Raw genomic sequence first — 22,136 nt, 5'->3', positions numbered from 1 at the left:
TGACTGGTTATAGCATTTGGGTCCCTAAGAATTCTTAATCTCTCAGAGATTTGGGTGTTTCCTTTTCTCTATTCCACATTCATCCATGTAAATGGCCTTTGGTGAAGCTTAGATAAGGAGTCCTAGATTGTATTTATGGAAACACTTGTCTTTAATCAGGTGGATCTTGGTTAACTAATTGATATGGGTTTGAAAACTAGAAAGAACTCTAGTTTCAACTCTGATTTTCAAATCAGAGTTTTCCTACCAGGGCCAGAGTCTGCCTACCTTCCATCCTCCAATTATACAGATTGATCTGTTTGTATCATTGTAGGCTGCCTGTGGAACATGGTTATCATTAACTGCTGCCAAGGGCATTCCAAGTACTGATACAATTCTACTGTCTTCATTTCCTACCTTGTCTTTGTGATTAAGTGCTGCCAGTTCGCCTCTGCAATTCTAGGACCACATTATTCCTTTTGATTTATGGGGGTTGTTTTGTTTTGTTTTTGTGGTGCTGGAACTCAGGGCCTTGTGCATGTGAGGCAAACACTCTACCAACTGAACTATATCCCCAGTCAACCATAATCCCTTTTGAAATCAGGGAACTTACTTAAGTGGTAACATCCCCCATGGTCATACTGGGGTTGTGATAGAGACCTTATAGCCTATAAAGCCTAAAATATTTACATCTGGCCTTTTATAAAATTTATCTAAGATTCCATATTTTATAAAAAAAAAATCCATTCCAGTATTTCTATCTAAGATTCTCTAAGATTCCCTATTTGAGCCAGAAAAGCTTTGGCATCAGTACCCCATTGAACACAGTTTATTCTCAAGTCCTAAATTTTAGTGAACCAACTGAACTGTTAAAGCTTCCTCCAGTTGCATAAGCTAATACATTTAATTTTGGAATCTTCAGTAAGTGCATTCACATTGTCAAGTTATGGCCAATGTAGTATTATATTCCACCTTCCTTGGACCAACATCCTTAAAATCTACTTCTATCTATATTCTCCAGGTTTTCGCCAATATATCATTACTCCAGGTTAGAGAGAGACAGCATGCGTGCACAGGTTATTTCCTTCTGGATGCTAGTGTTTCTGTCCCCCTAGGCCTTGATTAATTGTGTTACCACTATACCATGGGTTACTGGCATCCCATTTCCCACTGGCAAGGTGCTTAGCTTAGCTCGTACTTAAACTCAATAGTATGACCAAATCAATTGCCATATCCTTTGATTTAAGCCTTTCTCCTGGGAACAGCCTGTTTTTGGTACTAAATCTGTGTTTTAGTACAGTTCAGGAAACAGAAACAGAGTAATCTGAACTAGGGAAAGCTAATGTAAAAAGTTGTTAACTAGTGCGATAGATGAACTACTAAGAGCTAAAAAGAACTCTGAAGATAAGAAAACCAAAAACAGGGAAGAGCTACGACTACTTTACCCCCAAGTATGCAAGAGAGAACCTGGGGAGCAAGCCCACTCCAGATTGAAATTCAGAGCTCTTAAAAGAAACTAAAACTAGAATTCACTGTAGTGTGAGATGCCACAGAGAGTCCCTGAGATGCCACAGACTGAGACTAACAAGAGAGAATACTGCTTGCTGGGTTTCCCACAAAACTCCCTAGGAAGGTAATGATAATGAAACTCATTGGAAATTTGCAGAGATGATAGCAGAACTTGCTCCTCACTTGTGGGATGCCAGTGAGACTCCGGGCAGTGAACACTACTTGGTGTCCCACATACCAGGCAAGCACCAGAGGAACAAGAAGGGAAGAAAATATAGTGGAAATGGAAAGAAATCTCTTCCTGAAATATTCCTCCAGGACTTACCCTAGGCATAAGAAAAATATATAGGGGGTCCAGTTTCATTATTACAAATAGAACAGTGAAGAGTAGATTTAGAGCTGAAATACAAAACATTGCTAATGATACACTGTCTGGACATTCTAAAGCTGTTAGGCTTAGAATAAAACATAATCTCTAGATACAGTTTAGCCAGCATAAGTAGAGCTGGATACTCTCTCATTCCTGACATTCGCTGTTTAAGTTACTTGTTTAGAAAGTTAGTTGTCTCAGGCTGTGGATTCTTATCCTTTTTATTTGCTGCATTATTCCTAGAACCCAAATGGGTAGTTAAGTGATAGTTGAACAAATAAGGGAATGCAGCCCTAGATAACATTAAAGAGTTGGTATCTTTGTTTTATTCAGTTTAGTTTAAGAAAAACTGGAATTGGATCTGGTCAGTCAATTGAAATGTAAAATTCCAATTGGTCATAGTTAAAGAATGTCTTTGTTTCATTTGGTTAAAAGAAAATTGATCAGCTGGGCACAGTGCAACATTAGTGGGATATTTAGTGGGATACCTGTCATCCCGCTAATTTGGGAGACTGAGGCGAAAGATTATAAGCAAGGCTAGCCTCTGCAACTCAGCAAGACCCTATTTCTCTCCCTTTTATTTATTTATCTATTTATTTTTTATCATTTTGGTACTGAAGTTTGAACCCAGGTGTGCTTAACCACTGAGCATTTTAATTTTTTTTTTTTTTTTTTTTTTGAGACAGGGTTTTGCTAAATTGCTAAGGGCAGCTTTGAACTTGAACTCTTCCTGCCTCAGACTCCCGAGTCACTGGGATTTATAGGACTGTGCCACCATACCCAGCTCACAAGACCCTATTTCAAAATGAAAAAAATCAAGGGCTGGGGATGTAGCTCAGTGATAGGAGCTTTCTTGGGTTCAATCCCTAGTACTGTACTGCAAAAGAAAAGAACTTTAAAAAAAAAAAAAAAAGAAAAAGAAAAGATGACTTTCTAGGGTATTGATTGACTCTTCCTTCTTAATATTTAGTGTGTTTTTGCATGTACCATTAACACCCTCTTCCAAAGAATGGGTTATTATGATCAATGAATATAAAGGAATAGAACTTGTGGGCTGGGGTTGTAGTTCAGTGGTAGAGTGCTTGTCTTGTATGCCTGAGGCCCTGGATGGCCCCTCAGCACCACATAAAAATAAATAAATAAAAATAAAGATATTATGTCCAACTACTTATATATATATATATACTTATAATAGTACTTATAAGTACTTAATACTTATAATAAATACTTATAATAGTACTTATAAGTACTTAATACTTATAATACTTAAAATATTACTTATGTTTTTATTGCATTATTTTCAGAGCAAAGAGAAAAAACTGCCGCATCATTACCTGTAGTATTATCCTTTTATTAGGTAATAGTACAGCAAAGCTGCACAGGTATGTTATATCTAGGATTCTAGCTTTACCTGCCTCTTTGTATAATAACAGGATATGAGGTAGAGTAGGGAAAAAAAGTGCCTAAGGTTGTGTTTTGTGAGAGGACAAAGGATAAAACCAATACTGAGCTGATGCCTCTTTGTGCCTCTTTGGGTGGAGGATCAGTCCACATATCTAGCTCCATGTCAGGAGGTAGAGGGATATGAAGAGGGTGGGAAACCAAGACCCTTCAAGGACCCACTTCATTTGCTGGCAGTCTTCTTTTTTTTTTTTTTTGTACTGGGGATTGAATCCAGAGGCACTTTATCACTAAACTACATCCCCAGTCAATTTATTTCTTATATTGAGGCATGTTCTCCCTGAGTTTCTGAGGGCCTCACTAAGTTGCCCATTCTGACTTTGAATTTGCAGTCTTTCTGCTTCAGCCTCCCAAGTCACTGAGATTACAGGTATGTTCCCCCATGCCCAGTTGCTAACAAACTTATCAGAGTGTGAAGAAAGCCTTCGGAATCTGAGAAAATCAGAAACAGGAAAAGAGTAAATTTTTGGACATTAGTTTCCTTCTTGATTATTGTATATTTAAGTGTCCCAATAATCTTTTATAATTATAATGAGAATATTAAATATGCTTAAGTAATTTGCCCTACTTTGAAAGTGATTTTACATCATTTTAGAGCTGTAATGTCAATAACTGTACTTGCATGGAATAAATTGATAAAATGAATAGAAGCCATTAATTATGTGCATGGACAAGAATGCAGTTTGGTATCCTTTTGTGGTTTCTAAGCAGTTGAATTTATTTTGTTTTATTTATTTATTTTTGGTGGTACTGGGGGGTGAACCTAGGGGCACTTTTATTACTGAACTACATCCTCAGTACTTTTTAATTTTTAAAAATTTTGAGCCAGGGTCTGACTGCCTTGCCCAGGCTGCCCTTGAACTTGTGATCCTCCTGCCTCAGCCTCCCTAGTCTCAGAGATTACAGGTGTGCATCACTGCACCCAGCCCATTATTGAATTTAATTGTGGCTACTAATAAACAATTTTTCTGACTTTAAACCTAGAACATATTAACTACTTTCATAATTTAAATGTTTCCATACATATAACTTGTTTAACAGAACATGAAAATAGAAATTGATTCATTTTGAATTATGTTCATTATGAGTTATTGACATTATGGGATTATTTTATATCTAGTTAGTCTGAAAAAAAGAGCCTAGCCTAGCTTCTATATTCCTCTAATCAGAGTAGCTATGCCTTATGTCATATATATGTAGTCCTGGTTTATTTTGTCTTCTGTCTTGACCTAATTATTAATAGACACTTTATTCTCAAGTGTCTTGACCTGCTCTGTCTAAATTTAAGCCTTTGAGTAATCTAGTTTAATATTTCTATTGTGTTATAGTGGTGGATGTTTAGAAAAAGCATATACGTTTATTACATATTTATTTTATGCATATGTACATATATGCACATTTATTTATTTGTTTTTAAATGTTTATTCTTAAATTTTAGGTGGACATCATATCTTTATTTTACTTTTATGTGGTGCTGAGGATCGAACCCAGTGCCTCGTGCATGCTAGTCGAGTGCTCTACCACTGAGCCACAACCCCAGCCCCGAATTTATTTATTTTGGGGGGTGCTGGGGATTGAACCCAGGAGTACTTACCTACTGAGCTTTATCCTCAGCTCGCTCTTTCTTTCTTTCTTTCTTTCTTTCTTTCTTTCTTTCTTTCTTTCTTTCTTTCTTTCTTTCTTTCTTTCTCTCTCTCTCTCTCTCTCTCTCTCTCTCTCTCTCTCTCTCTCTCTCTCTCTCTCTTTCTTTCCTTCTTTCTTTCTGACAGGGTCTCACTAAGTTGCTTAGAGCCTTTCTAAATTGCTGAGGCAGGCTTTAAATTTGCAATCCTCCTGCCTCAGCCTCCCAACCCACTGTGATTACAGGTTGCGCCACCACACCCATCTCAATTATAATATTTTAATATTCAGCAAAAATATGTGAATAAAGTCAATGGAATAAAAGTATTACAAAAATTAGTCTTCATTTATAGGTTGTATCTATATGAAAAACTTGGAAGAATACCAATCTGTATTTTTATCTCCAGAAATGTTCTTCCTCCAAATTACAAGCATTTGTTCATTCAACAGCCATTTACGGGTACCTGCTAGGTGTCAGGCAACATGAACATGTTTTGTTTTTTTTTTTTTAAAGAGAGAGAGAGGAGGGGGAGAGAGAATTTTTTTTAATATTTTATTTTTTTTTAGTTCTCGGCGGATACAACATCTTTGTTGGTATGTGGTGCTGAGGATCGAACCCGGGCAGCACGCATGCCAGGCGAGCGCGCTACCGCTTGAGCCACATCCCCAGCCCCATGAACATGTTTTATGTTAAAAATAGGCGAGTCAGATTAGAGGAAGAGAGACTCTAGTACATAGTTTGATTTCTGTGGTCAATCTGATTTCATCGATCCTCACTCAACATCCTTAACCTGCCCTTGCTCCTCCCCATCACCTTTCACCCTGTACCAAGGATTGAATCATTGGCCTTGCACATGCTAAGCAACTGTTCTACAACTGAGCTACATCCTCGGCCCCCTGCATATTTTTTTGAAGTAAATCCCAGGCAGCATATCATTTGATCTTTGAGGTGTGTGCTGTAAAAAAAATTCATTTAAAGGGCTGGGGTTGTGGCTGAAGCGGTAGCGCGCTTGCCTGGCATGCGTGCGGCCCGGGTTCGATCCTCAGCACCACATACCAACAAAGATGATGTGTCCGCCGAGAACTAAAAAATAAATATTAAAAATTCAAAAAAAAAATTCATTTAAGAAACATAATTATAGTACCATTAACATATACACACCAATTCTATAATATCAAATACCATAATATCACTATTCAAATTACCAATACTTTCCTCAGGTATATTGTTTTGTTTTTAAAGTGATATTTAGGTGGCTGGTAACATAACACTTGCTAAAGTCATGGGTTTGATCCCCAGCACCAAAAACAAATAAATAAACAAACTGGTTTAATTTGGTCATGATGGTACATACCTCTTGTCCCAACTACTTACGAGGCTTGAGGCTTGAGGCTTGAGGCAGGATCTCAAAAGTTCTCAGCCAGCCTGGTGAACATAATAAGATCTTGCCTGTAAAAAATAAATAAAAAAGAAAAACTAGTTTATTCAAATTAAGAATCTAAATTTCAGTCAGTTATGGTGGTATAGGCCGTACTCCCAGCTACTTGAGAGGCCGAAGTAAGAGGATTATGTGAGCCCAGAGAATTGGAGTCCAAACTGGGCAACACAACAAGACACCCATCTCAAAATCAAAAGCAAATTAAATTTCTTTTAATCCATAAGGGTTTTTTTTTTTTTTTTTTTAATACTGTTTGGGTTTTGTTTGTGGTTTTTGAAAGTGTCAGAGATTTAACTGTGTTCCTAGCCACTGGCGGAGAAGTGAAGAGACAAGGGGGTAGTGGAAAAGCAAATCCAGGAATTTGGAGGACTGGATGGTAATTGTGATATTAAAGGGAATATTGTACTTGTTCTTTCCTTGGAAAGGAGAATAATATGTTTTTTACATATTCTCTTGTTTAGCATTTTTTCCAGATTAAAGAAATAAAGATGGCGGGAGGGTTATACCTTTCTTTATAAACAGGAAGAAAAGAAGTAATGAAGGGGTCAGATATAGGTATAAGTTTGTGGTAGAGGAAAAAAGCAATTGAAGAATACCATTTTCTATAAAAGGACAGGTTATATTTTAGATGGAGGGAATATGAAGATGGAGAAGGGATGGTTGGCACCCAGTCGTCATGTTTACCAGACAGTAAAGGACCAAGACACTTTTTAGAAATAGAAATAGTGTGCCAATATGATAGTGAATCAGTCATCATGGGAGTCAATTAGGGTGCTGTTCACAGGTAAACACCTCTGCCTCATGGTGGCATCCTTCAACTACATCTACTCTGGAAAGCATCTGGCAGAAATTCGGGTTGAAGCAAAAGAGGCATGCTGTGTGGTATTTTAGAACATTTCAAAGACAAACATGCTGGGTTGTTTGACAGTGAAAAAGAAATTGATAATCCTAAGGCCTCATGTCCTTCCTGCTGGAGACTGCTTCAGTGCCTGTGTTTTTAAGTATTGTTAGGGCTCTGAACTCATTTTTTAAACTATCTTAGTGATATAAAATCCTGTTGATTTCAAATTAGGAAAGGTTAGTGATTTTTTGTTGTTGTTTATTTTTGTTTGTGTGTCTGCAAAGTGGACAAAGATACCTTAGTATCAGTACTAAATTCTAATTATAAAAAGTAGATTTGGTTGAGGATTAGAAAGGAATTAGCTTTCTTTGTTGTTGTTGTAGTACATGTATACAATACCTTTATTTTATTTATTTATTTTTATGTGGTGCTGAGGATTGAACCCAGTGCCTCACACATGCAAGGCAAGTGCTTTACCACTGAACTACAGCCCTAAACCAGGAGTTAGCTTCCTCCTGTCACTTTTTTATTTTTTAGAAAATAGAAGTATTTTTATTTTAATTTGAAATAATTTCAAATTTGCAGAAAACTTGAAAGAATATAGGAAGAACTTTTGCTTTTCTAAAATCACTAGTTGATAACACAATTGATTTATTTTTTGTTCTGTAACATAGATACAGATGTATATCAGTTTTCCTTGTCACTTTTGTCTTATCTCTGCAGTGATAATCTAAGGTATCCCTTAGTGTTCAGAGGGATTAAACAGATTAACTAAGGTCTCTCCAAAGAGCTAGTACTAGAACTTAATCTTCTGCCTCAATTTAAGTTTTCTTTCTTCTCCTCCCCCCCTCCTCCCCTCTCTTCTTCCTTCTCCTCCCTCCTCCTTCTTCTTTCTTCTCCTCCCCCTCCTCCCCCCATGCCTGTAAATCCAGCAACTCAGGAGACTGAAGCAGATCACAAGTATAAAAGGTGCTGGGCATATAGCTTAATGGTAGAGCTCCCTTGGGTTCAATCCCAGTACTACCACCAGAGAGAGAGAGAGAGAGAGAGAAAGAGAATAGTAAGAAGAGTAGTAGTGTTTTACATTTTTCTAAATCTCTTTAATGTAATGAGTAATTTAGTAGATCACTGCTGGATTCTCATATTTGAAAATTGCCTCTGCAATTGTGTTACAATATGTTGTTTGGATTGACTGATACATGCAGTTTAGGAGGAGGAATGTTTTGGTATTTTTTTTTAAAGGTAATTATGGATATTCTCTGATGTGACAATAAAACTGGACAGGTGCTAGTTTTATTACAGGTTATTTGCAATGTAGAATTTGAAACCCTATCAGTGAACTTTTTTTTTGGTCTATGGAAGGGGAGAATGTACTGGGGATTAAATCCAGGGACACTTTACCAGTGGGCTACATCCCCAACCCTTTTTAATTTTGAGACAGGTCCTCACTGAATTTTGCTTAGGATCTTGCTAAATTGCTGAGGCTGGCATTGCTCTTGTGATCCACTTACCTTAGCTTCCCGAGTTGCTGGGATTATAAATGTGGGCCACTGCATCAAGCCTCAGTGTACTTTTTGTAGTATGTTATTTTAAAATCCATTGGTCTGTAATGCACTTGATACCAATGTTTTCTGATGGAATTAGTCCTGGGTTTAATTCATAGATATGTTATTTGATTAATGAGTATTTTAAACTTTTAGCCATTTGCCTTTGTGTAAATGCCTTCAATTTAATGGAAATAGGAGCCAGCCCATGTCAACTCCAAAGTTACTTTCATTCATTCATTCATTCATTTGTTCATTTTTATGGTAATGGTGATTAAACATGGGCAGTATACCACTGAGCTGCATCCCCAGCCCCTTATTTATTTATTTATTTATTTATTTATTTATTTATTTATACATTTATTTATGCCTTGTCTATGCAAGGTAAGCCACTCTACCAACTGAGCTATATCCCCAGCCCCGCTTTTTTAGTTTTCCATTTTGAGAAAAAAAGATCTCTCTGAATTCCTAGGACTGGTCTCAAACTTTTGATCCTCCTGTCTCAGCCTCCTGAGTAGCTGGTATTATAGTCGTGCGCCACCCCACCCCACTCATTTCTGCTTTCATAGGAAAACCAGTGTATCTAAGGATGACTGATGGTGAAAGTAAGGGTTGTTTCCATTGTATTGTGTAAATTGCTTCTTGTTTAGAATTACATTTTTTTATTCTTTCCTTGAAATAGACTCTGAGCAGAGTACAATTGTGTTATTTAAAAAAAAATCCCACACTTATTCTGAAGGCTATCTATATCATAAAGTACTTTGCCTGCCTTTGCTAAGGAGTTTTAAGAATGAAATCTAGGTCATCATCATTGAATGAAGATATGGGAATGAGCCTCTGTCAAACCTGTTCATTAATGGTACTGATAGCTGGAGGCTGGCTATTTTGAATGTGGCCCCTTAGAGAGAGCCACTCAAGCTACAGCACCACTCTGGAAAGTAGAAATCTGCAGACTTTCACATCTGAATACCAGACCTGCATGTTCCTTCTCCAGAAGGTCTCAAAAAGAGTTGGGGATGAAGCCCAGTGGTAAAGTATCCCTGGGGTCAATCCCCAGTTACTGCCCCCTCCCTCATCAAAAAAGAAAAAACAATGGGAAAGATAGCCACTGGCAGCCCAAATATATCATTATGGTTCAAATTTCTGCAAAGGACTTTGGGCCTGCTTGTATCACAAGTACATTCCTTTGGATAAGGATGCAAAATACCATGATTGACAACACTAGGACCACCTGGAGAGAGATGGGCTGGTTCTCTTTTAGGAAATGCAAATAGACAAACCTTGGGTTCCACTCTGTTTGGCCTGTGAAGCACTAGTCATCCTCTAGCTGCCCTTTATGGAGAACTATTGTCCTCCATAAGTGTGTTCCAGCCAAAATGGTATGCTCCTTATTTTCCCATTCATGCCCATGGGCTTAAAAACAGTTACTTTGCTATGCTCAATGTCTTTCCTACTGTGTGTCTTCCACCGACTCCCAGCTCAAAGTACATAGCCTTCTAAGTGTCTTTTCAGGTTCAGCTATGTTCTGATCTACAGGAAGTATTTCTAGATCATCCCATGACCATATCATGTGACCATTCTTTAAAACCCAGTAGCAGGACTTAGTACCTGCTATTGTAGATGCTTATCCCCTATAATCCATACTAATGGTAGGATTAGCAATAATTTTACCATGTTTGTCACAATTTTCTGAGTACTTTAACATATCCCCTTTCAACCTTTATGAAGTAGGTAAAGCAGGTATTAGATATGAAAACTGAGGCTTACAGAGACTTACATCATCAGAAACCCTCAACTACACAAATACTGCTTCTTCCATAGTGTATAAGCACAATATAATGATGGGGGTGATCTGAACTCCATGACAGCAGGGTTTTTCTTCATTTTTGCTGCTTTTTCACCAGTACCTGATTCAAAATATTTAAATACATAAATGAATTATTGGGACAAATGTGGTATGGGTTTACTCCTTTGGGTCCTTTCTACTCCAGTGTTCTAAAGTTACCATTGAGAAAGCAGATAAGGAAAGTAGCAGGAGTATGAAATAGAAGTCGTCACTAATTTCTCCTTTGTTAGTAGCATATAAACTATGAGCAGCATAAATATTGTTCATAAAGAAGCAGCCTGTCAACCATTTAGAATAAAATTAGGTAATTATTATTGATATTTCTTATTTTTCTATTTAAAAAATTTTTTTTAATTTCCCATGAACAATCCCAATTTTGTTCTTCATTAGAAAACGACAGATATGAAAATAGACTAAGCATTAAAGGGGTCTGGGGTTATGGCTCAGTGGTAGAGCACTTGCCTAGCACGTGTAAGGCACTGGGTTCAGTTCTCAGCACCACATAAGAATAAACAAAGTAAAGATATTATATTTGTAAAAAAGTATTAAAAGGATATAAATTTAAGGAAAACTTGGATGCAAAGCCCTAATCCACATTTTTAAGAATTGTTTTTCGGGGCTGGAGATGTGGCTCAGCGGTAGCGCGTTCGCCTGGCAAGCGTGCGGCCCGGGTCCGATCCTCAGCACCACATACAAACAAAGATTGTGTCCGCCGAAAACTAAAAAATAAAATATTAAAAAAAAAAATTGTTTTACATTTCTTGGGCCCGTTAACTCAGAGCTGCCTAATCACCAGTGGATTCGTTCTTGTTTCTCCTAAGAATTTTACCCAGTGCTTGACTCTGTTGTTTCAGTCAGCCTTGAGATTTCTTCTTTGCATTTTCTAAAAATAAATGTAACCTATAAAAAATTGGCCCTATATGTTTGCTGAAATAGTAATTACATTAGTATTATAGGAAATTAAAGCACACAGTTAACCCAATTCTACCACAGCTCTGTGGAACTTAGATTGAAATGCTATTTGAAGTTTGCTCTCTTGCTGCTGAAGGAGGGACAAAAAAAGACATAACACTTGAAGAGAGAACAAAAGGAGGCAGTGGGTAAAGGAGGACTTTAATGGAATGGAGATGATGCATTTAAACCTTCTGGAGGTTCTTAGACATAAATATGCAGGACCACACTGCATGATCTTTAAGTCTCCTTTGCCATTTCAGTTGATAGACAGTATATCAGAAATGTATTGCTTCATTTTTCTTTTCCCCCTGATCTTAAGTTGTGTCTTAAGAAAAGGCATACTTATTTTGTACTTTGGTTATTTATTAAGAATGTCTCTAAATTCATTTATCGATGGAGTATGATGATCAGTTTCCATCTTTAAAAAAGACACTTGTAAGCCAGGCATTGTGGCTCATGCCTGTAGTCCCAGTGGTTTGAGAGGCTGAGACAGGAGGATCACGAGCTCAAAGCCAGCCTCAGCAAAAGCAAGGTGTTAAGTAACTCAGTGAGACCCTGTCTATAAATAAAATACTAAAAAGGGCTGAGGTGGCTCAGTGGTTAAGTGACCCTGAGTTCAATCCCCTATAACACTCCTCCTTCCCACAGAAAACAATCTAGGCTTCCAATACTTACTTACTCAATTAATTTATTTATTTTGGCTGTGTTAAGGATTGAACCCAGGGCTGTTCACTGAGCTACATCCCCAACCCTTTTATTTTTTATTTTGAGAAAGGGGACTTGGGTTCCTTCTGCCTGAACGTTCTGAGTAGCTGTGATTACAGGTGTGTGTCACCATGCCTGGCTTTCTTTCTATTTTTAAATTTAAAAATATTTTCTCAAAGATGTTAGCCAAATGTGATTGTGTCGTATTGTTCTTCCTATAGTAATTTACAGAAACTTTTCTTTAGTAATTTGCTTTGTGTCTGTATGTTAAGGGTCTCCAACTGAATTCCTCGACGAGAAAATGGCCTACCAGGAATATCCGAACAGCCAGAACTGGCCAGAAAATACAAACTTTTGCTTCCAGCCTGAGCAAGTGGTGAATCCTATCCAGACTGGTAAGCAGGAGCTCATATGTGACTGCTAAATGTGAGCTATGATAAATACAAAAACAAAGTGGCAACCACCACTCAAATAAAACATTATAGCCTACATATAATTTCTTAACGTTCAACTATGGTAGAATAATTTCCCCTAAACATCAGTTGACCCTTTATGTACTGTTTGTCTTTTCTTCAGAGATACTTAATGCCCAACAATTCTCTCCTTTTCAGAACCTGTTTTGAATAAATATCTGAAATGCATATACATTAGAAACTAAAAGATCAGCAGTGTCTTAGAAACTTTTAATTCTTCTAGAAGGAATTACTACAGTAATAATAGTGCCTGTTTTGTGCCAGGCACCGTGCTGGAGCCTTTATACATATTATCTGGGTTTCTTACCTCACTCTGTCAAATACATATTATTATCCATGTTTGATGAAGAGAAAAATGATTAATACTAATTTCTATAAAATTCAAATAAGAAAAAATATGGAAAAGCAGATCTGTAGTTGCCCAAAACCAGACATGAATTGTAAAAGGGCTTTGCAGGAGTAACATTGCTACCTTGATTTCAGCCTGATTGAGAGCTTAGGTTATTTGCCAGACTGTTTTCCAAAGTGACTGCCACATTTTACACCAGTAACGTGTGAGGTTGGTAATTCTTCCACATTCTAACCAACACTTATTTCCCTTTATAAAAAATTATAGCTAACCTAGTGGGTATGAAATTGTATCTCCCATTATGTGGGTGGTCTTCTAACCTTCTGGGTAGTATCCTTTGATGCATAACTTTTTTTATTTTTATGAAACCCAGTTTATTCATTTTTCTTTGTGTTACTTGTGTTTTTTATGTCATCAGTCTACCTTCAAAACTAGGTTTATGAAGGTTTATCACTGTGTTTTGTTCTTAAAATGTTAGTTTGTGTTGTTATGTTTAAGTCTTTGATCCCTTTTATGTAGATTTTTGTATATGATCAGAGGTAGGAGATTCATTCTTGTTCATGTGGATATCCATTGTCCTGCTTCCATTTTTTGACTGGTCTTTCTCCATTGAATGGTTTTTGCACCTTTGTTGAAAATCTGTTAATTGTAGGTACATGGTTTTGTTTCTCAACGTCGAGTTCTATTTCATAATTTTTGTGTCAATATAGTTTGCCCTGCATACCCACAGGTTCTACATCCAAGGATTCAACCAACAGTTGATGATAATATTCAGAGAGAAAAAAAAATTACATGTATACTGAACATGTCAGACATTTTCAAGTTATCATTATTCTCTAAGCAACTCATTATAATGATTATTTACATTTAGAAGGTATTATGAGTAATGTAGAGATGATTTAAAATTTGCAAAAGGATGTGTATAGGCTATATGAAACTTCTGTGCCATTTTATATGAGGGACTTGAGCATCCACGGATTTTGGTATGGGGCCACATGTCCTGGCACCAATCCCCCTTGAAAGTTGTAAGTGCACTTTACTGTCGCTTTTTGGTAATTTTTGTGATTGTGAATTTCCTTTTCCCATGATTGTTTGAGACACTCAGCCCTTTGTAATTCCATAGAATCATATTGTCAATTTCTACAAAGAAATTGGCTGGAATTCTAAGAGAAAATGTGCTGAATCTGTGGATTAATTAGGGAGTATTGCCCTCTTGACAATATTAAGTCTTCTATTCACGAGCATTTAAAGTTTTTCCACTTGTTTATTTTTCATTTACATTACAGTATTTTGTAGTTTTGAGTGTATGAGCTTGGTTAAATTTATTCTTGGTATTTCATTCTGTTCGATGCTGTGAGTGGATTTGTTTCCTTAATTTCATTTTCAGATTCTTCATTGCAAGGGTGTAGAAATATAATTGATTTTTTGTTTGTTGATCTTATATCTTTCAATCTTGCTGAACTCATTTATCAGGTCTAATAGTTTTTCAGGAATTCCTTAGCATTTTTTAAAGGCAAAATCATGTTATTTACAGAACTAGAGTAGCCCCTGCTTACCCACAGTTTTAGCTACCTGCAGTTAACTGCAGTCTGAAAATATCAAATGGAACATTTCAAACATAAGCACTTCACACATTTTAACATTTTTATTATACTATGTTATTATGATTGTTCCATCCCATAACTTATTATTGTCAGTCTCTATTGTGCCTAATTTATAAATTATCATGGATATGTGTTTGTAGGAAGAGCTACAGTATAGAGAGATAGCATCCAGTCTCCAATCTCTGTGTGTTTTGTAGGTACCCTTGATCAGGTTAAGAAAATTTCCTTCTTTCCTTCCCTAATTTATTTATTTTTATTGGTTTTTTTTTTTGGGGGGGGGGGCTGAACTCAGGAACACTTGACCACTGAGCTACATCCCAGCCCTATTTTATATTTTATCTAGAGACAGGGTCTGAGTTGCCTAGCGTCTCAATGTTGCTGAGGCTAGCTTTGAACTTGCAATCCTCCTGTCTCAGTCTCTCAAGCCATTAGTTCTACAGGCATGCACCACTGGGCCCGGTCCCCTTTTGTGTTTTAAATATTTTTATTTTTATTTTGAGACAGGATCTTGCTAAGTTGCTGAGGGCCTTGCTGAGTTGCTGAGGTTGGCCTCAAACTTGCAATCTTCCTGTCTTAGCTTCCCAAGTTGCTGGGATTATAGGTGTGTACCACCATACCCAGCTTTATTGAGTGTTTTATCATGAGAGGGTATTGATTTTGTCTAATAGATTTTCTTCATCTGGTAAGGTGATCATGTTTTTATTTTTTATTCTGATGATACATTGATTTTGGATATTAAACCAATATTGTACTTCTGAGATATATCCCTCTTGGTCATGTTGTAGAATTTTTTAAAATGGGTTCCATATATAAACCCTTGAGGAGTTTTGAAGCCATATTTAAAGACGTAGTGTATAGTTTTCTTGTGATGTCTTTGTCTAGTTTTGTGTAGGTAATACTGTTCTCAGAATGAGTCGGGAAGTGCTTTCTCCTCTTATATTTTTTGGAAGATATTGTGAATAATTGGTTTTAGTTCTTTGAATTTATGATAGAAGTCATTGGTGAAACCATTTTGGCCAGGCCGTCTTTGTGAGTACTTTTTAATTACTAATTCCAGCCAGGAAGAATAGGAGCCAGCAAGGGTGATTCCCAGTTCTAAGTGGGAGATAACACAGTAAAATTTAATTTCCTGAAAGTCAAGTGTGGTGCCCAGCCATCAAGATGGCTCCCAATGGTCCCTGCCTCCTGGTATTCACAACCTTATATAGCCGTCTCCACATTAAACTAGGCTTGGTGTGTGTGATTGATAGATCACAGAAGACATTGCAGTTTCCATTTTTGTCACTCCTAAATTTATTCACCGTGGGGAAAGCCATTTGCTAAGGAGAAGTACACATGGAAGAGGAACTGATACCTTCAGCCCATGGCCGTGTAAATAAGCCATCTTGATGGCAGGCAGATCTTGCCAGGCAACTCTTCAGATGAGCACAGCCATGGCCAGTGGCTTGACTGCAAACTTGTTGAAACTTCCTAGTCAGTAGAGACCCAGAAGAAATAGATTCTGGGGGACAGTTTCAAAATCAGTCCTGCCAGTTTTCTAATGAATCAAATGTGTGAAATTCAGAGGTCAAGGATAACTTCAAGGATAAGGTCAAAATTGTTTACCAACAAGAGAAGGATAGAATGCCATTTCATATGGTAAGATTTTGTGTTATACCAGTATGTGGGGTCCAAGAAGGTCCCAGAGAAGGGGACTTCAACTTAGGTCAACATGGTCCAAAGTTGGACATGGACAAATGGCATAGAAAAGAATTTCTCAATCCATCAGATATTGAGGCACCGAGATTTATTTAGAAAAGTAAGGAGAGTACACATTCAAGGGAGAACATGCGCCACCTCACTAATGAGAGACACTTGGGAAATCTCACATTCTTTTAAAGGAAACTGGGTAAGGGGTGGGCATAAAAAGGTATGTGAGAATAACATCAGTCTGGTGAGCTCAAGATGGTCATGGTGATCTGGCAAATTCAGGATTCTTAGGTTGATATCTTTTTCATTATCTGATGAAAAGGTAGGGTTGGGAAAGTATCCTATACTGTTTTGTATCTTCCTTTGTGCAATATATTCTAAAAAATACATGTATTAGTGGGCTAATTAGTGAACATGGGGCAGTTTTCACAAATGGTTGAATTTCTAGTAATTGTGAGTGAACATTTATAGAATTCTCAGAAATCTTGGAGTGATAGACCTGGAAAGAGAGAACTGCTTGGGGAATGAAGGTCTGAGGAACTTTAGCACAAGGTTTTCACATTAAAGTTGTCTTTTCCCTTTTCTTCCTTTTGTCTCCTTCTTATCTCTTTAATTTCTGTCCTGTCTCATGGACAATAGGTTTGAGAAACATGTTGCATTTGGGATTTATTAAATTAAGAGTTGGGGTGCTGGAATATATTAAATACTTTGAATACTTTACCACTCTACCTCAGTTGTAGATTATGTACTTTGCACACATGAGGCCCTGGGTTTCCATCCATTCTTAGCATGTGCTTGCACACACATGGGCACATACATAGAGGCCATTTTATTTTAAAGGCTAGAAATAAGGGGATATGGGCTGGGGATGTGGCTCAGGCGGTAGCGCGCTGGTCTGGCATGCGTGCGGCCCGGGTTCGATCCTCAGCACCACATACCAACAAAGATGTTGTGTCCATGGAGAACTAAAAAAATAAATAAAAAAAAAAAAAAAAAAAAAGAAATAAGGGGATAGCTCTAGAGGGCTAGTGATAAAATTTTGAGTGTCATCTGCTTATTAATGAAATTTTAAACTGTGAGATTGGATGAGAGGGAATATAGAGAAAAGGTGTGCCCTTCTCCAACCACTCAGTTCTCAAATTTAGCTTAAGTATTTTTCAAGCTTGACTTGAACAAAAATATATCCTTTTGCTAAATGATCCTGTCTCTGACCTTGCATAACAGATGTTACAGCCAGATTGCCTTTACATCCTTCCCTGTTTATTTGAAAGGCAGCCTCAAGGCTTCTTCCACCCCTGACCCCAGCTTTCTCAATTATGCCTTCTAATTATTCAAAATACACTTTGCAATGCAGTATCTGTCTCCTCTAATCCTGAAACCCTTTAAATTCTTTTTTTTTTTTTTTTAATATTTTCAGTTTTTCGGCGGACACAACATCTTTGTTTGTATGTGGTACTGAGGATCGAACCCCGGGCCCCACGCATGCCAGACGAGCGCACTACCGCTTGAGCCACATCCCAAGCCCTCCTGAAACCCTTTATAAAAAGAGGGGTGGTCTAGCTGTCTCAGAGCCAAGGAAATGAACATTTTCCCAAGACCTGGGTTTTTACATACTTGCCTCTGATGTTGACAGTGTGTTAGGGAGTCATGCATTAGCTTCATCAGAGGAAATAGTTAGACATGCAGGCTCTCAAGACCTGGGTCTGATCCTTAACATGGAAACAGAATTTGAGAAGGCCTCCTTAGAAATCAGAATTCATTATTTCCCTGACCAGCTTTGCTTTTTTATGTTTTTCATGTAAGAAAGCACAAAGAGTTTACTGATGTTTTTGAGTATCTTCACTCATACCAACTCCTGAATCTAGAGTTTATTCATTCTCTCAGGACAAACTCCATTCAGAGAGCTTTTGAAATACAGTTTTCTTCACAATGTCCACATGAGGTGAAAATTTCCCTTTTTAAACTTGTTCTGAAAACATTCTAGCTGATTTATTTAATAACAAAATCTCTAAATTATATATTGAAAATTCCATTTTCTTTATTTTTGCCTCTTAGAATGTTAGAGTTGAACATTAAGTGTTCTCTCAGTTTTATACATTTGTTGGCTCTGTGATTTAGATAATCAAACCTTATGGGAATAAGGGATTATATATTATTAACTTGAAACAAATGAATTAGTGAGTATTTATTGATTGCCTACATGTGTAGTCACATGTTATCTCAACTTATTTTACTACTGGACAACACACATGTAACTAATCAATATTTGTCATAAGAAATGTCTTTACCTTTCTAATTGCATTCACTGGGACTGAGTTTTGGATTACTTCTTTATTCTAGATCCCTTTAAGATGCACCATGATGACGGCCTAGCAGATTTGCTCTTTCTCTCCAGTGGAACAACAAATGATTTGACATTTACAGGGCATAATAATCCTTTGGAAGACAGTTACGGTATGGCTTCTCTAGCTGGAATTATTCTGTAGGGAAGAAAAATTAATTTTCCTTCTTAGATTTATTGCTTAGGGCAGGTATAGCAAAAGAGAAAAAGAAAATGAAGATTAACATGTATATTTCATATACACAAGGAAGGTATTTGGGGAATGACTAATCTCAAAGAAGTGGCTTTAGAACTCAATTATATAGCTTCTTTGATAAAAAGCCATACTTTTTTTGAGAATTAGAAAGATAAAGGAAAAGGACTTTTCAGGGTCTTTAGTGGCAAACTGTGAGGGTGCAAGTAGGTGATAAAGGCTAGTGAGTAAAACTTGTTATGTAGATTCCTGTGGTGACATCTCCAGGCTGATAAGAGCATACAGTTGTCTTCAGTGATCAACCTTTGTACTTTAAGATGCAGAGGGTGGAGGAACACTTTTGAAAGTATTTGCCCTGCTTTTAGGCAAATAGGAGGAAAGCTAAGAGTTGGGTTTTGTGTTGTTGCTATTTGTTTGTGTTTTTTTTTTTTTAAGAGAGAATGAGAGAGAGAGAGAGACAGACAGACAGAATTTTTTAATATTTATTTTTTAGTTTTCAGCAGACACAACATCTTTGTTGGTATGTGGTTCTGAGGATCCAACCCAGGCTGCATGCATGCCAGGCGAGCCCACTACCACTTGAGCCACATCCCCAGCCCCTATTGTTTTGTTTTGTTTTTCATATCTACTTCTCAGTTGACTTGCATTCAATGTAATCTTATGCCAAAGTGGCCTATCTAGGTGCATATTCTGGTCTCCTATAGTCCCTTAACTTCAATTAATATGAGCTTTCACCCATCATCTTTCATGTTAACTAATAGGCAAAATCAGATGTAGGGCCTCTGACTGTGACCAGGCTTATTCCAGATTAAAGAGGAAAATTCACAGTCAAGCTGTTCCGGGGACTATGGACATCCTCTCATAAGACCTCTAACCTAGGGCCAAATTCTGCATCCACATTTTATTCACTCATGACCCATGACCTTGAGCAAATTACTTCCTCCCTAAATTCTTTTTTTTTTTTTTAATCTACAAAACAGAGCCAGCACTAGTTTTTACATTAGAGAAGTGATGACAATTAAATAAAATTATGTGAAACACTTAGCATTGTGTCTGGTAGAGTAATCATTAAATAATCTTAGTTATCATAAATAGTAATATCCTCATCTTTATGCTTTCTTTGCTCAGAGTGTTCTCTGTCTTTGAAATTGACCACCCTCTATTTCTGCTCTTGGTTCTCTTCTGAAGCCTTTTGTGATAGTCTGGGCCTCATGGTTCTTTCTGCACTCCTATATCACTTAGTTCATAATGTACAGTATGCATTGTTTGCTATTTGTCTACTTGTCTCTGTAGCTAAATTGTAATAATCTTCTCAGATGTGGTGGCATATGCCTATAATCCTGGCTACTCCGGAAGCTGAGACACGAAGCCAAGAATTTGAGGCCAGTCTGAGCAACGTAGCAAGACCCTACCTCCTAAAAATAAACAAACACAAAAACATTTAATGATCTCAGCAGGGACTGATATTAAATCTGTTGAGACTGGCATAGGATAAGCATTACAATAATCTACTTATATTTGTCATTTGCCTAGTGTGTGTGTGTGTGTGTGTGTGTGTGTGTGTGTGTGTGTGTTTTCTGGGGGTTGTCCTGGAGACCAAACCCAGGGATGCTTTACCTCTAAGCTACATCCCCAGCTCCTTTTATTTTGAGACAGTCTTGCTAAATTGTTGAGGTTGGCCTGGTATTTGCAATCTTCCTGCCTCAGTCTCCTGAGTCACTGAGATTATAGATAAGTACCACCACATCCAGCTAGTTGTTAATAATTAACAAAAAATTTTTATATAGGCAGGTGTTAATCTCATTTTACTGATGAATTAAGGCTCACCTTTCTTTACTGTGCATTATATTATTTTGATTGTGGTATTACTAGAGCTCAATCTTTGATATTTTGAATCTTTATAATATCCTGTAAAAGTCGGCAGTATATATTGATTCATGGTCTTCCTGGGATATAGTGATGCTGCCTGTTAATAATTACGCAAAACCTGAAGATTGTTAACAGTGTTTCATTTAAAACTTTTGTACTTTGTTTTTTACTGTTCCTTAAACCTATGTCTTCTTGGCAATATATACATTTGATTTAAAATATCAAATGCCTTTTTTTCCTTCAATGTCAACCAAATTTCAAAATGTGTTTTGTGTTTTGATATTAGGTATGCCTCCCTGCGACACATTTGCTCCTGCAACTGTTGTACCTCAGGGGTGGTCTGTGGAAGCCCCAAACCCTCCATACTCAGAGTCCTTTGCTTCTCCAGAGGCCACTGCAAATCTTCCACAGATGACAGGTGAATTATTTAAATCTGCTTTATCAGTTAGTAATTGAAATATTGATAATTGGTATAAATCATTGGGCATATTTTTAGCAGCTTACAAGAGACACATAAAATTTTCAGAATTATCTCAAATGTTTTTAAGCTTGTATTAAAGATATCAGAGCTGGGAGAGTTAAATTATAATTAAAATACAATCTTAAGAGGAAATCCCTTCTCTTTGGTTCTGGGAATTGAACCCAGGTTCAATTAACCACTAAGCCTAGAGTTCTGGGCTTCTTTTCTTAATAGGAAAGATAACTGACCAGCAGTTCCATAGGTTCCCTTCCTAATACTAATACATACCTTTGTTTTCAAGCTATAGTTTTCCTTTTCTCCTCCACAGTTTGTCTTCTCAGTTTCACATGTCTTATCCTTCTAAATGATGGGATTGTCAAGGAGTAGGCAGCATGTACTAACTCAACAGCTTCTTTTTTTAATATTTATTTTTTAGTAATACATGAACAAAATATGTTTATTTTATTTTATTTGGTGTTGAGGATGAAACCCAGGGCCTCACGCATGCTAGGCGAGTGCTGTACCTCTGAGCTACAACCCCAGCCCCTCAACACCTTTTTAATGATGTTTAAGGTCTTTTTTTTTTTTTTTTAAGAGAGAGGAGATAGAGAGAGAGAGGAGATAGAGAGAGAGAGAGAGAATTTATTTATTTATTTTAGTTTTTCGGCAGACACAACATCTTTGTTTGTACGTGGTGCTGAGGCTCGAACCTGGGCCGAACGCATGCCAGGCGAGCGCGCTACCGCTTGAGCCACATCCCCAGCCCTGTTTGTCTTAAGGTCACAATAGCCAAATATTCTTGTGCCCTATGACTTTTAAGTGCAGAGGTATGAGTAGAAAATGATGGGTCCCAGGGGCTGGAGATGTGGCTCAATGGTAGAGTGCTCGCC

At 37.2% G+C, this 22,136-nt stretch overlaps 1 protein-coding gene across 15 annotated transcripts in view; it reads left to right on the top strand.

The window, feature by feature from the left end:
* Map4 (microtubule associated protein 4) overlaps nt 1-22,136 on the top strand; it is a 168,424-nt gene that overhangs the window by 96,209 nt on the left and 50,079 nt on the right. For 11 of the 15 annotated variants that reach the window (XM_026389764.2, XM_026389765.2, XM_026389772.2 and 8 more), the window contains 3 exons: nt 12,541-12,663; nt 18,724-18,837; nt 21,073-21,204. In XM_026389764.2, coding sequence (XP_026245549.2) covers nt 12,541-12,663; nt 18,724-18,837; nt 21,073-21,204 — 369 coding nt within the window. Of the gene's footprint in view, nt 1-12,540; nt 12,664-18,723; nt 18,838-21,072; nt 21,205-22,136 lie in introns of those variants that run through there. The other 4 variants (XM_077796306.1, XM_077796305.1, XM_026389768.2 and 1 more) reach the window with 2 other exon arrangements.

The sequence above is a fragment of the Urocitellus parryii genome, chromosome 3 (assembly GCF_045843805.1).
Source record: "Urocitellus parryii isolate mUroPar1 chromosome 3, mUroPar1.hap1, whole genome shotgun sequence".
In the NCBI taxonomy this organism is placed as follows: domain Eukaryota; kingdom Metazoa; phylum Chordata; class Mammalia; order Rodentia; family Sciuridae; genus Urocitellus; species Urocitellus parryii.
This window is presented reverse-complemented; position numbering and strand designations above follow the sequence as displayed.